Source organism: Pezoporus wallicus, unplaced genomic scaffold, assembly GCF_028554395.1.
Source record: "Pezoporus wallicus isolate ANWC-B61680 ecotype Strahan unplaced genomic scaffold, APGP_CSIRO_Pwel_v1 contig_14831, whole genome shotgun sequence".
NCBI lineage: Eukaryota > Metazoa > Chordata > Aves > Psittaciformes > Psittacidae > Pezoporus > Pezoporus wallicus.
The window spans coordinates 904409-919397 of NW_026642428.1; the positions used below are offsets into that span (position 1 = coordinate 904409).

A 14989-nucleotide genomic window follows, 5' to 3' on the forward strand; every position below is an offset into this window, starting at 1 on the left:
AGACCCGCGGCGCGCCCAGCGTGTGAGCGCGGCTCTAACCGGTCACCTCGGCCTCCCCCCGTCACTGCGCATCGCCGGGGGGGGGGGGGGCGGGCAGCAGGTGCGGGAACGGGAACGGTTCGGGAATTCGGGATGGCGAAGAGTTAAACAACGGGAAGTGTGTGTGTGTGCCCCCCCCTCCTCGATCCCCCCCCAAGCTCCGTCACGGCGCGCGGGCTGACATCACCGCCGCGCGAGCACCGACGGCTGCGGCGGCTCCCCCGGGCGGGCGGTGCCGGGCTCCGGGCCTCGGGCTCCGCGCTCCGGTCCCTGCCCGTGTCCCGCCCCGCTCCCAGCGCAGCGGCTCCCGCTCCCGAGCCGCCTTTTCCTCGTTGTTTTATACCCGCCCTCCTCCTCCTCCTCCTCCTCCTCCTCCCTCCGCGCCGCGCATCTCCCGCCGCCCGCGGAGCTCCCCGAGCCCTCCGCCGCCTCCCGCATGACTGTCACCAAGGTAAGGACCGGCCGCCACGGCTCGCTGCTGCGCGGCCCTCAGCCCTGACACCCACTGCGCGGTCCTGGCCGCCCGCAAGGTGCCGCGCAGGGGAGCGGAGCGGGGCCAATTCCTTTTAATTCCATTTTATTTTATTTTATTTTATTTTATTTTATTTTATTTTATTTCATTTCATTTTATTTCATTTTCTTTAATTTTAATTTATTTCATTTTACTTTTCATTTCATTCCTTTTATTTTATTTTAATTTAATTTTACTGTATTTGCATTGTATTTTTAATGTCTATTTTTATGTTATTTTATTATTTTCCGTTATTCTATTATTTAATTTAATTTTTATCCTTTATTATATTTTTATTAATCTCTTTTATTCTGTTTTATTTTTATTATTTAATTATATTTACTTTTGCTACTTCATTACTTATTTTCTATTATTATTCATCTTATTATTTATCACCCATTTGTGTTCGTTTGCACTGATTTATGACGTTATTTCATCGTGGTTTATTGTTTTCCTGCCTCTCCCTCCTGCTCCCCCCCCCTCCATCCCCCCCCCGGCTCGCTGCTGTGCTGCATTTTTAACCCTTGGAGGTTATACCCGGGGGGGCCGGGGCGAGCGGAGCCCCCCTCCAACACGGAGTGGCCCCACTTGGGGCCGCTTGCCAGCGCTGCTGATGCCCCGACCCTGAGCCTCTACAGGTGGCTGCTGGCCTGGGGAGTGGGGGGACGGACACCCTGGGAGTGGGGGGGGGGGCTGCGGGGTGCGAGGGGCTGAGCAATTCCCCCCCAAGAGAGCTGGTGGGTGTGGGAGGTGATGGGGAGCTGCTGGGCCCCCACATCGCTGCGCCGAGGTTGTGCCAGGGGGATGCTGTGTTCAGGGTGGTCCAGAGCCCTGAGCTGGGTTAGTATGACATGGAACGGAATGGCAGCATCCAGAGGGAAGGGGCCGCCTCTGGGCTGTGGAGCCGTGGGGAGCAGAGCAGTCCACGCTGGACCTGCTTGACCCAAGCCCTCCTCACTCCAAAGAGCCTGGAGAGCATGCCCAGGCTCCCCAGTGAAGGCGAGGAATCCTTCTCTCCCATCATTATCCTTAACAAATAACTTGCATTTTGCCTGCTGGGCTTTTGCTGGGCCGCCACCAGCGTTTGCATTTGTTGTTGTGTGTTTCCAAGCACCCCGTGCTGCATCCATTGCTGTCCCACAGCATCTGCGTTCAAGACAAAGCGTGTTTCCAGCTTGTCTGGGTGCTGAGGGAGGGGTGGAGGGAAAGAGGGAGGGATGGATGGACCCCAAAGGTCAATTGGGTTACAGGAACTACAAACTGGCATCAAGTGTCGTGGTTTTAAGCCAGGCTGGCTAATTTGTAGTGCTCATTAACAGGAGTTTTGCTGAGTGCAAATAGCTCTATTCAGAGCTACGCTGAGAAAGGGCCGGAGGGCGAAGGGAAAGCACCTTCAGTAGGATGGGGAAGGAGCCTGCTGTTGGATTTCAGGGAATGGGGGTGCAAAATGGGAAGATCCATGTCATGTGCACAAAGCAGGCTTTTGCTCGAGCACTGTAAAGCTCTAATGCACCCTATAAACTTTATTTCCTGTAATATGGACTGTCTTGATGTCAAGAGCAGCGTCTGACGTGCCACAGCATCAGGCCACAGGCATGGACCCCAGCACCGAGGTGGTGAATGTGTCCTTCACTTGCTCGTCCTTCCCATAGTACCCAGGTGGATGTGGTGTGGGAAGAAGAGAGTGGCACAAGCACGTGTGGGAGAGGAGATGCTTTTCCATGTGCTTTTGGCTGCCAGGACTCAGTGCAAAGGGAAGAGTCCAGTGACCCAAGGTTATGGGGGAAAAGAGGGTTTGGGGACCAGGAATCATGTGTGTGTTCCCACAGTGGGGCAGGTGAAGGGGACTTCGGGGGTCTGCACCCTGCCCAGCAGCAGGTGTCCAACTAACACCAGTACAGCCCACAGATCCCAGTGCTCTCAGGGGGAGGCATCTACAGCGTTCCTGCAACTGCTCCCACGCTGGAAACAGGAGCCATGGGCAGGATTTCAGAGGCTTTGCCAGTATTCCCGAGCAATTGATCCTTAGGGAAAAACTGGTTTGAGAACGAAGTGTGGGTGCTGACGCCAGGCAGAGCTGGGGAGGCATGGAATGCTTCTCTTGGTGGGGGGGTTGGAAGGGAAGAAGGGGGCAGGAATATCTGCTGTCAGGATGTGCAACAAGCTGTTTGCATCCCTGTCCCAAGCCACCCCCTTCCCTCCCACAGGAGGAAGTGCAAGCAAGCGGCAGCATCCCAGACCTCGCTCTGCCGGGGGAGTTTGCTACCCAGGAGAGTTTACACGGGTGATAAACAGATGGAGGAAGGCCGATGGAAATGCAGGAAGAGCCCACGCCTCGTGCTCAGGGAGCTGCCCAAACCCTGCAACGCTCCCCTGGCATCGTGGCACGGCAGGGTGTTGCATTGCATGGCAAAGCACGCTGCTGCATTGTATGGCATGGCATTACGAGCCAGCAAGGTGGTGGCGTAGGCATCAGCTGAGAAGATGCTGTAGGCATCAGGGGCAACTTCATCCCTGCTGCAGCTGGTCCTGCAAGGGCCTGGGGCTCAGGTTTGGTCTCTGTTGCTTGCAAACACCAAAGCAGCCCAAATGTGATGGAGCTAAATCAGTCTGCTTGCAAGAGCAACAGCAAAGAGTGCTGACAGGTCAGGTCCCACGGCAGGTGCCTGCTTTAGCAGGGCTGGGTGAGTGATTCCTCATCCCGGATGAGCTTCTCCTCGTGCGGAAGAGCACGGAGCCAGGCAGGGCTCGGGATGTGAGTTACAGGATGGAGAGCCAAAGCGGGAGCGAAGAACCCACGCTGGGCTCTCCCCATTCACTTGCCATCCAAAGGCTAACGGGCTCTTTGGGAATACCCAAGTGGGAATCCTGTGGCCGGGGAGGAGCTTGGCAAATTGAACCTCGGAGCATGGGTTGCGCCGGGTGTGCTTTGGCAGGCAGAGGCATGGCAGAAGTCCCTTGGGATATCAATGGTGCTTCCAGCTCCCGCCCATCACCAGAGGCGGTTTCCAAAGCCCTAAATAGAATTAACCATGAACACACGTTACTGGGGCCTGGGGGGGGGGGGTGCATTTGGGGAATGGAGTTTTCAAATGACCAGAGGGTTTACATGGAAGATGCAGTTTAAAAGTGGATGCGTCCGGGAGGCCCCATGGTGAATTATCCTGTGCTTTACCGTGTATTAATTGGTGTTAAGTCATTAAAGCCACGCTGCTGAAATAACAGCTCATCCTCATAGCTCAGCAAGCAGAGGAAGCCAAAAAGTCAGAGAGGAAACTGTAACCATGGCCTGTCATGATCACACTAAATGAAGGATGCTCTAAGCCAGGTAAAATAGCAGTTACTGCAGAGGCCCTTGATGGAGATGGCGTGGCTCCAATGCCATGATGCTCCTGATGGCAAGTCACGGTGTCCTCTGCTTGGTGATCAGGGCAGATTTAAATAGTCTGGGGCAAATGCTGATCCCGTGGAAAAGCTGATACTGATTCAATCAATAGGAAGCTCGATTGGAGGCACTGGGCCATGCTATCAGGGGAAATGGCTTTGCAGCAGCAAGGCAAGCCCAGCTTGACTTTATTGCCAAGGAAAGAAGGGGTGAAGCCTTCTCTAGGTGGTTTGATAAAGACGAATTCGATGAAGCACTCTGTGTGCTCTGGTGCTTGAGAACTGACTCCAAACGAGAGTAATAAAACTCCAGGTAATGGATTAGGTGCTGGATAGCCAACATGTCTAGAAAATAAATTCGATTAATTGCATGAACATCTCTAGATTAATGCATTTATTCTTACATGGGATTTTGCCCATGGCGTTCAGAACAATAGGGCTCCTTTAACTCTTGGTCTATGCAGAGCCGAGCTGCTGGCACAGTGCTGGGATCAAGGGCAGATGCTCTTCCCGGTGGGAGCGAGCCACAGAGGCAGCAGTGAAGGTGGATGGGGGAGTAGTGGGGCTTCTTGCTGCTCCAAAATCCCTGTCCTTCAGCGATGTGGCGGTAGGAAAAGCCTCCCTCATTTGGGCTGCCCAGACACGAATAAGTCATGGTGCAAAGTGGATTCCTGAGGGGGATTGGAGGCAGGCAGGGAGGATGCTGGCTCTTCTGGAGGAGCTCCTTTGCAGCACGTGATGGGTGGCAATCACATAATGGTGCCAGGGCTGGAAGGAGGCAAGGGGATCACATTGCTCACCAGCTGGAGCGGGCTGGAACAAGGCACTCAGCCCTGAGCTGCTCGTGAAGCACAGAACAAACCCCCTTGTCTCCAACAGCGTGGATGTTCCCTGATCTTTAGCTTTGGAGGGCTGGGGACGAGCATAACGGGCTGCTTTGAGCCTAAAAATGGAAGCTCCCGTTTCAAGCAGCATTGCTCTCATCAAAGGCAACTTGTCTGGCCTGCAGCTTTGCAATGAGTTTTAATTGCGACTCAATGCAGCATTAATCTGGCGCTCTAACATCGCCTGTCTGCGGCCAGCAGGCTGGCCGGGCTCTGTAATTCATACCCTGCAGAGGCAGCGCGGGGTCAGCCCCCCTCTTCTCCTCCTTCTTTGCATGGAAATTTTACCAAACGCTGAATAGTTCAATTCATTACGGCCAGGATCGGATCCCGGATTCCCATCTCCCGACTCAGTGTGTCATCCCCCGAACCTGGCAGCAGCAAAGCCTACGTGCCGGAGCCCCCCCCAGATCCATGAATCCCATCGCTCCCGCGCCAGGCTCGGCTCCCAGAAACCCCGCGCTCCTTTGTTCATCGCAGGGCTGTTGGCAAAGCCCCTTCGCTGCGGCTCTCAGAGCCCTGAGCATCACTGGGGAGAGCCCTGGGAGCAAAACTGGGCTGAGGCCGGGCTGGAGCAGCCGAAGATGGTGCTTGAGTTGAAGGCAGTAGGGAAATAGGGTTCAATAGGGCTAAACCCTTCAGACCTGAGCCCAGGTTGGGGTCTTGCTGTGGCAAGGAGGTGGAGACTGCAACAGGGACCCTGCTTGATGGGGAACCGGGGTGGTGAAGGGTGACAGCCACCTCTCTGCCCGGAAAATAAGGGTTTCCAACCTGTTTCTCCATGGAAGCACCTGCTCCTGCTCAGCGCAGGGATGGGAGGTGTGCCTACAAGCATCCGGGGGCCAACTGTAGCCCCTGTCTTCCCGATGGGATGTGGGTCTGGATTTTCCCCTCAGAGTGCTGGTTTCTTCCACCTGCTGCGTGAATCCCTCAACAACCTGTTGGGAAAAACCCTTATGGGAAAATCCTCACCTGCCTCCTGCACCAGAGAGTTGGGAACAGCCACATTCCAGACAAAAAAGCCCCATCAGGGTCAGGGTCATCCTGGGGATGTGCACTGGGTATAGGCAGGTGCCAGTGCCGGGCACCGCTGTCACAGAGCAGATGCTGCTTGGGTTTGGTGACAGGAAGGACCTAAAAGGCTGGATCCTGGAGTTGTAGGGGTGCTGGGTGCCAAAGCCTGAGCTGTCAGCGATGCACAGAGGGTCCCTTTGCAGCCATTGCCAACCCTTTGCACAGCCCAGCCCTGAGCATCCTGCTCTCTGCCTGTACAGTAGCTGCTATAAATTCCCAAGGGAATAATGGCCTCTCTGTCCAGGCACAGCTCCATCCTCCTCATGCCTGCCCCAAGGCACACTGGCTGGGGGAGATCCGGAGTGATGGGGGCCACATCCTCACTCATCCACCAGGATGATGTTTGGAGATTCCACGGCTGCAGGACCTGTGGCTGCAGGCGTGGTGGAGCCATCCCCATGCCAACAGCCAGCATCCAGAGCCTCTGCACTGGGTGCTTTGAGACTCAATATTCCCAATGGTGAATGAGGGATGGCTCAGCCCGATGAAACCCCTCCTCTCAGCGGGATTAAGCAGCGGTTTCGCAGTGAGGGGCCTGGAATTAATCTTAATATCATTAGGAATTAGCTGCCTGCAGCTGCACTGGCACCGGTGGCTGCACCCCCGCTGCATGTTGGCACCCAGCATCCCTCCAGTGCATTTGGTGCAGCCAAGATTCAGGCTTCGTGCCCAGTGGGGCAGGCAGCAGCGGTGCGGCTTGAACTAAAGGGTTTCCCTTTGTTCCAGGATCGAGGAGCACCCACGTTTCTCTGATCCCTGTGTCCGTTCCTGGGTGTCCGGAGGCACCTCAGCCCGCGAAGCAGAGCAGGGCAGGTGAGGATCCCGATGGACCTCGGTGGGCATGGAGAGGGATGGAAACAGCCCAGGGACATGGTACCGTGCCCAGCAAACCCTCAGCCACCCCAGAGGGACAGGCAGCAGTTGTACAGCCTGGAAAGCATTCCTTATTGAGTGCAGGAGCAGCTCTCCTCCTCCCAGGGTTTGACCCTATATCCCAATGAAGCTTTGTACATCAGTTGAGAGCAGATCCATGGAAAACTCTGTCCTTGTGGAAATGCTGACTCCTTTAAGCAGCCCCCAAAAAGCCGAATGTACAGAAATAGTGCTTGGGTGAACATGGGTGAGCTGTGGTGTGCAGTGAGCATCCGTGCGAGCTCAGGTGGCTCCTGTGCCTTCCCAAGGGATTCACAGTGAATCCCCATCAAACAGAGTCACTTTGGCTGCTCTCAGAATTATATAAAACGCAAAGAAACGCAGTTCTGGAGCAGTCTGTGCTAAAAACCAAGGAGAAACGGGGAAAAGGCGAGATTTGAGGAATGTGGGTGCATCACAGAGCAGGGGAGGAATGTCGCAACTGTTCCTCCCTGAGCTTCCCTGCGCCTGAAGAACACGGCTCCCGTTCACTTGAGGGGATGGGTTCCCTCTTCCTGGCTGCTGGGACACAAGGAAGGGCTTGTCCGGATTCCAGCTCCCTGTAGGGCACGGGGCAGGCTGGTGATGGGGGCTCGGTGCCTCCCGCATCCCGTGGTGGATGCGACCTCCATGCACGCAGGCTCTGGCAGCTGCTGGCAGTGGCAGGCAGCGGGTTTCCGAAGCCTGAAGCCTTCAGAAGGTTGTGGTGTGTTTGTTTCTTCTTTCTTCCTGTTGTTTTGTTTTAATTCCTTCTTTTCCCTTTACCCCCAACTGGGACAAACTTCCCCCAAAAAACACCCTGTGGTTCTGTAAGCTGCACGTGAGCCAATGGCCCTGTGAGGGAACGGCTGCGATGGGAAAGGCGCAACCAGAGCTCAGGCTGCGGGATGCTGCCCCATGGCCTGAGGACCCCCCGGATGCTCATTTCCAGGGAAGGCTTTGGGTGGAAAGCAAGGCGCTGTCTCCCTGCTTTACAGAAGTCCTGTTTGCCAGGATAAATGGGTTTCAGTGGTTCATGTCCCAGCTGGGGCTTGGTAAGGATGTTTTCCGGCTATCACAGAAGCAGGAACGTTGGTGTTCCTGCACTCCTTTTTACCTGGATTTTTTCCCCCTTAACATCTTCCCAAGCAGTTTCTTACTGTAGGGTCCAGCAGCCACCCTTCTCCCTGCCATCCTGCAGCTCTTCAATCCCCATCCGGGTGGCTTTTCACTTCCTTACCATTGAAGAGCTGGTTACCTCCGGAGGGGTAGGATTTAGGGCACCCTCCCTTTCTCTTGTTATACAGCAGCCCTGTTTATTCTGCTGGATCCTGGCTGGAAAAACCCTGGTGCAACCAAGTCTCTTGGCTCTGTCTTCTCGATGATGTGTGATGGGATGGGAAACAAGCCTCATGGATGAGCTCCTGGCTCCGGTACCTGCTCATCCCAACACGTGAACAGGGACTGGTTTTCCCCCTCTCAGGGTTTCCTAAAACATTCCCAAGCTGAGAAGAAGCTGCAACGTTTTGCACTCAGGGGAACGTTATTCCAAGGAGCTGGAGGAGGGAGGAGAGTGAAATCCTGTGGTCAGTGACCCAGGGCAGCGCCGGGAGCCAGAAATGCTTTGTGCTCCATCAGGATGTTTCCTCTGGCTTCGCCGGGTGGGAAGGAGTTGGGAAACAGAGTGGGAGGAAAACTGCTTGTTTACAGAGCCTATGGATGAGCGTGAGATTTGTGCTGCTTCTCAGCGCACGGGCCCAGGAGAGGTTTGGTTTTTCTCCTACGGAAGCCTTCCTGGGGGGGGGGGAAATGGTCCAAAATGGGCTCCCCGCTGGTATCACAAATGCTGGTGCAGGGATGCTTTTCGCATCACTCCCAAGCAGTCCGTGACAGCAGTGGGACCCTGTGGAGCGCCTGGGGACAGTGGCTGCAGAGGGATGGGGACTCACGGGGACAGCCCGGCCCCGTGGCCATTGCACATCTGGCCTCGCTTGGTGCTTGTTTCCCAGCGGTTCAGGAGGAGGAGAGGCTCTTCCCAGGCAATCCGGGCCCGCTAGAAAGAAGACAGCATTGAAGAGCTGAACTCCAGGGAAATCCCAGTCACTTCCTTCCAGGCTGGAAAACACTCAGCTGGCAGATAGGCTTCGGAAACGTTCATCTCCCTTTTGTCCTTTGTGTAGTCTGCGGTGATGGGATTCATCCTTAGTGTTTGTAAAACCATCTCCCAACGGAATGGCAGCATTCCCTGCCATGGAGCGGCCTGTGAAACACCCCCAGCACCTCTGCTTCCCCGCAGCAGAGGTTCAGCTTTGCCGTGCATCTGCACCCTCATCCCCATCACTGCTGCGCAGCTGTACCAGGCAGGGTGAAGGGGCCGGAGGGGATGGGGACATGAGAGCCTGCTTGGTAGCATCACGCTTTTCTGTGAGGCCCCGCTCAGAGCGCTTATTCCGGTGTTTATTAGAGCCCAAAAGGTGTTTCCTGCGGTGGGTGCAGAGCTGAAGCCATTCGCTCGGCTTCCCTCTGCTGCTCCAGCTGCTTGTGCCATCAGCCGGGCCCATAAATAAGGAGAAAACAAGGAACTTTGCTGATTGCTGCAGGATTTGGGTCTCCAGAGTGTTGTCAAGAGCAGGCTGGAGGGCTCTCCCCTGCCCCGTGGGCTGTGTATGTGTAAAGGGCTGATGGGGATGGGGGCATGGAGTCTCCCATCCTGGTACAAACACACAAAGACGTTCCAGCATCACAGAGGTGGTGCAAACAGAGCCGGTGGGGTGGGCTGAGATGGGAGCAGGAGATCTCTCTCCCTGCATGGCTGATTCATCTTTCCCCCCTGAGAGAAGAGGGGGCTGAAGAGATGCATGAATAGATGTTGCTTTACATCCTGCTGCTGGTCCCAGGGTTTCTGGACAGGTTAATGAGCACCTTAACTGTGCATGAGTCAGGTAATGTGCCCTGTACATAAGTGCTTCCATTTGCTCTCAGGAGCAAAAATTGTATTGAAATCACTTATTACTTTGTTCTCTAGAAGAATAGGCTGAGAGAGCTGGGCTGGGGCAGCCTGGAGAAGGGAAGGTTCCTTAAAGGGAGACCTTAGAGCAGCTCCAGTGCCTAAAGGGGCTGCAGGAAACCTGGAGAGGGGCTTGGGACAAGGGCCTGTAGGGACAGGCCAAGGGGAACGGCTTGAACCTGCCAGAGGGGAGACTGAGATGAGCTCTTAGGCAGAAGCTCTTCCCTGGGAGGGTGCTGAGGCGCTGGCACAGGGTGCCCAGAGAAGCTGTGGCTGCCCCATCCCTGGCAGTGTTCAAGGCCAGGCTGGACACAGGGGCTTGGAGCAAGCTGCTCCAGTGGAAGGGGTCCCTTCCTGTGGCAGGGGTTGGAGCTGGAGGAGCTTTAAGGTTCCTTCCAACCCAACCCATTCCATGGTTCTAACAAAGCCGGCGGTGGTGCACATTTGTCCTGAGCGGGGCTGGCAGGTGAGGGTCACTGCTCATGGCTCACGGAGCTCATCCTCATGTCCTGCCACCAGCGATGCTCCAGCTCCTGCCAGAATCACCCGGGAGCATCCCAGCGTGGGTTTGGCTCCTGCCCTGCACTGCAGGCATGAAGGGTTTGTGTGTTCTGCTTCGCCCCCCGGGATGGCGAATTGGATGTCCCTGCTCTCCCTGCCTGCATGAGCTCTTGTCGAGTCAATGAGGGACCTCCACAAGCCTAGTGTGCTGGGAGGGGGGGCAGGCACAGCAGCCTGGTGAGCGTCCTGCACAGGGCATCTTGATAAGGCAGGGACAGGGAGATGCACAGAAACAGCAGCACAAGCAAGCCGAGAGCCCAACCCGCTGCCTCTGCTCTGAACGCCCCTTGGCACAAAGGAGAAACCACTTTATTTACACCAGGGACTTGTTTCTGAGCTGCTTCTGCTGCGTTTAAATCAACCTCGGCTTGCGAATGCACCCAGATGCCGCGGCCGAAGCATCAGTCGTGTGGCAGCGCTGGGTCTGGGCTTGCAGGCAGGTTTGGTGCCTGCATTGTGCCTCCGCTCTGCCAGAACGCGTTGCCCTCGGCGGTGGAATTGCCATTATAATGAAGCAGGGGATGCGCCGAAGTGTTAAATCTTACCGAGCCTCGTTAGCGTGAAAGCCATTAACGTGAACAAAAGCCGGTTTCAAGGTTGAATTGAGAAGCATCAGAGCCTTAGAGTAGGGGGGAGATTGAAATCAGCGTTTGTTTGGTTCTAATCTAATGCGCACGGAACAATGAGCATTTGATGACTAATCCTGGCGATGCTGGGTGTCTTATCGAAAAATAGATGCTTCATTTCAAGCTTTTCCTTAGGGAGCAGCAGAATTCCGCCACACAGGCTTTGCTAACGCAGACCCCATCTCTGCGTGGAGAGGGGATGGGGCAGGACACAGCTCCTCCTTGTGCATTTTCCCCTCTGGGAGTCGAATATACGGGCTGTGCTCAAGCAAAGCGATGAGGTTGGGGCAGGAGGTGGCTTTGGGGGACTCCCCTACGGTGCAGTTATTGCAGGAATGGTGTTCTGATGTTGGCAGGTGTTGATTTAGGCTACAAGGATAGCTCTGCTCGTCCCAGTGCTTCACAGGCCTCCCCCTCAGGTCCATGGTCAATAGGCACCGTATCCTTAGGGAAGGGGTTTAATCCCTGCCACGGGCAGGGACCCCTTCCACTGGAGCAGCTTGCTCCAAGCCCCTGTGTCCAACCTGGCCTTGAACACTGCCAGGGATGGGGCAGCCACAGCTTCTCTGCGCCTCAGCACCCTCACAGGGAAGAGCTTCTGCCTTATCTCCAACCTAAATCTGCCCTAAATCCAACCTAAACCCCAGTGAAAGAGCCCTGATTTCCCATTAAAAACCTCTCCAGGGCCATAGGAGAGTGCCACAGCCCCCATCACCTCTCCAGCACAGAAGAAGGGCTCCCCCTGCACCAGGGCTGGGGGTTATTGCCAGCCCCCCTCCTAAACCCACTGCTCTGTACAGGTGAAAGCAGGAATTCATTCCTCAGAAAGCTCCTGTGATTGAGGCAGATGAACTGGCGCTATATATAGGAATTATTGTTAGGGATTACAGAGCTCTGGAACTGCCTCTTGCAGCGTTCGGGGCTCTTTGCACAAGCTCTGCCTCCCGGCTGCTGTTGCTAAGAGTCCCGAGCCTTGAAAAGATGCATTTAAAAGTAACCGCATTGAGACAAGCCCCGTGTCCTGCTGCTCCTGGTAGGCACAGCCTGGAGCTGCCAGCACGGCTGAAAAGCCTCCAAACTGGGGCTGGATTCTTTTGCTCCTTGGTTCCTTTTATTCCAGGCGAACGGCAGAGCTGTTCCCGGGGGATGCGGGATGAGCTGGTCCCTGTGGGGTTTGTGTGTGCTGCCGGGTTAGAGCTGCCTGCCCCATGGCATCTGGCTGATGGGGTGCCGGTACCAAGCCTCCATCCTATGGAAAACCCCGCAAGATACGAAGTTGTCTGGGTTTGTGTTAATGGAATTGCTCCAGAAGCTGCTCTCTGCTGCGAAACTGAACGGGGGGCTGAAACACCCATTTCAAAGCTCATTTCCCTCTCTTCAAGAAGCAGGAGCTCGCAGGCTGCCCGCAGTGGGGCAGCTCTGACCCCTCTGCAGCCACAGAGCTGTTTTGCTCCTCATCCCTGGGAGCTCCCCTTTTCCTTGCTCGTGTGTCAGCCCTGTGATACACGATGGAATACTGCAGCTCCTGGGATAGCTGGGGAACAGAGGCAAGTCAGATCCCTGTCACCTCCTGCATGGACCAGCCTGCTACAGGCTGCAGCTGCTCCTTGGCTTCATCACCTTAACCCAGCCCTGTGTGTATGGAAAATCTCTTGCTGACTGACCTACATCTCATGCTCCTGTCCATCTTCTCCCTGTATCTGCTTATGCAGTGGGGCAGGATGGCAGTAAGATACCGATGCAACCCTTCAGAGGTGCAGGGAGTGTGACAGGCTTCACCCAGAGCTGCAAACCCCGGGCCCCTCACCTGTAACACTGCTCCTGGGGTGCTTCCCACCTCCAGGTCTGTGTTTGCCCCTGGTTTTGAGGAACAGCTCGGAAGTGACACACAAACCCTTCTCTGCCTTGCTCCTCAACGGGATATTTCAGCTGCAGGCAGGATGTTCCCCAGCCCGGGTGCAGATATCCTTGCTCCCATTATGAAACCTCAATGAGCTGCTTTGTTCTTTTGTTTAGAGAGGAGGAGCGGGATGGCAGCGCTGCCCATCCTCCTCCTCCCATCCAGGGGTACTGGGGGGAGCAGATGCTCAGCACTGGCCTGCATCACTGCTCAAGGCTTCCCAATACGCAGCTTTCTGCTCTAACTTGCTGCCAAAAGAGGTTTCCTCCTTCCGGCTTGGGATCTGGGACACACTCATCCCCTCAGGCACTTAAAGAAGCCGAACGTTGCAATGAGCCTAAAAACACCGGAGCGGAGCGGAGCATTTCTCTGCTTGTTTCATGAGGCTGATGGTGATGCTGGATGCTGTGATTTATTTCATTGCCTCACTTCAAAGTGCTTGATGGCGTTCTTGGGGTTTGTGTAACTTCTGCTCGAAACAAGGGAGGAGGTTTGTAATGGAAGGAAAAACCAGAGTCCAAGAATAACGCAGGACTAGAGTGAACCCTGGAAACGGTGGCACATGGGTCCGAGTCCAGAGATGGATGGAAATGAGTCCTATAAATCAATAATATTCCTTTTAATGCTTCTGAGCCATGGAGAGTGAGGTGATGGAAAAATAAAACCACCCGTCAGCATCGGGAGAACGTGGGGGTTTACTCCAAAAGCGAGTTTCATAGGAACTGCATATTGAAGGATTGAAAGGCTAGGGATAACAGCTCCCAGAGCTGCTGGATGCGGCGCAGGAGCTGGGCCCTTGATAAAAGCAGCTCGATCAGAGCCATTGCTCCAGGAACATCTGTGGCTTCATGCATGTGCACCAGGGCAAGAGGCACACAGGAGCTAAAATGAGCTTCCAGCATCCCCCATCTTCCCTGAATTCACCCCGTTTCCTTTTCCCATTTCTCTGTTTCAGAGCACAGCAAAGTGTGGTCATAGAGGGGGGGATGATTTGCAATGGGATCGATGAGTTCTGAACAAACACAGTTTTAAGTCAAAGGAGTTGTGAGTGAGAAGGAAAAGGTAAAGAAATTTTGGGAAAAAAAACCCAACCAAGAGTCTGAAATGCTGCTCATCTCCATGGGTGCTGAAATGCAAGGGTTTAAGTTCAAGGTGAAGACAGCAATGCAATCATAGTCACCAGCTGGTTTGGGTTGAAAGGGGCCTTAAAGATCCTCCAGCTCCAACCCCTTCCACTGGAGCAGCTTGCTCCAAGCCCCTGTGTCCAACCTGGCCTTGAGCACTGCCAGGGATGGGGCAGCCACAGCTTCTCTGGGCACCCTGTGCCAGCGCCTCAGCACCCTCACAGGGAAGAGCTTCTGCCTAAGAGCTCATCTCAGTCTCCCCTCGGGCAGGCTAAAGCCATTCCGCCCTTTAAGTCCCTCTTTAAGTGTTGGGGAAGGTCCCATCCCCTTGAGCACACCAATGCCACCACATCTGGGCCATGGCCAATGTCCCCACACCCTGTGGGACACGGGATGCTTCAATCTCCACATGCAAACGCCATCCAAAGCACCCAGCACCACCACCGTGCCCCTGGGAGGAAGCTCAGGGCAGAGGGATCAGGGTGGAATAGGGACTGGGTCTTTTCCAGCCTTTCCTCTCCGGCTTTGTCTCCCTCCTTTGGGGAAGGGGCTGTTTCCTCAGCACCATCTGCAAAATGCTCTGTGCTGCATCACACCACAACATCCCACATCTCCCCTCCTCTCCATCCCCTCCTCGCCTTCAAAAGCCTTCCCCAGGAAATAGGATGTTTGTTCAGCTCCAAACTCCAGCATTCCTCCTGCTCTGAGCCCGGAAACCCCAGGGAGCGAAGGACTCCGCAAAGGAATATGTGGAAGGAAAATAAGTAAATAACACAACCATGTCCCATTGGAAGCTACACCACTGCTCTGGATTGCAGAGCCTGCGAGATAGGAGACTTCCATCCTCCTGGCTAGAAAAATCACCTGGTTTTCAACAGCTTTCCATCATAAAGTGGGGTTTCTTGTGGGACTACGTATTCTGCTGGGAAGACATCCTGCATGGAGCCTGTCAGCAGCCACGTTTGCACATAGGGGCTGTGCGTCACCG

The 14989-nt window shown here is 55.0% G+C and overlaps 1 protein-coding gene across 3 annotated transcripts in view; it reads left to right on the forward strand.

Annotated features, from left to right (window-relative positions):
* Window positions 1–254: 254 nt before the first annotated feature.
* CORO2B (coronin 2B) overlaps window positions 255–14989 on the forward strand; it is a 33902-nt gene continuing 19167 nt past the window's right edge. The window contains exons 1-2 of one of the 3 annotated variants that reach the window (XM_057430493.1): window positions 255–490; window positions 6619–6705. Coding sequence is in view for 2 of the 3 variants with exons in the window: in XM_057430492.1 (XP_057286475.1) it covers window positions 476–490 (15 nt within the window). In the remaining variant the exon portion in view is untranslated. The remainder of the gene's footprint in view (window positions 491–6618; window positions 6706–14989) is intronic. The other 2 variants (XM_057430492.1, XM_057430495.1) reach the window with 2 other exon arrangements.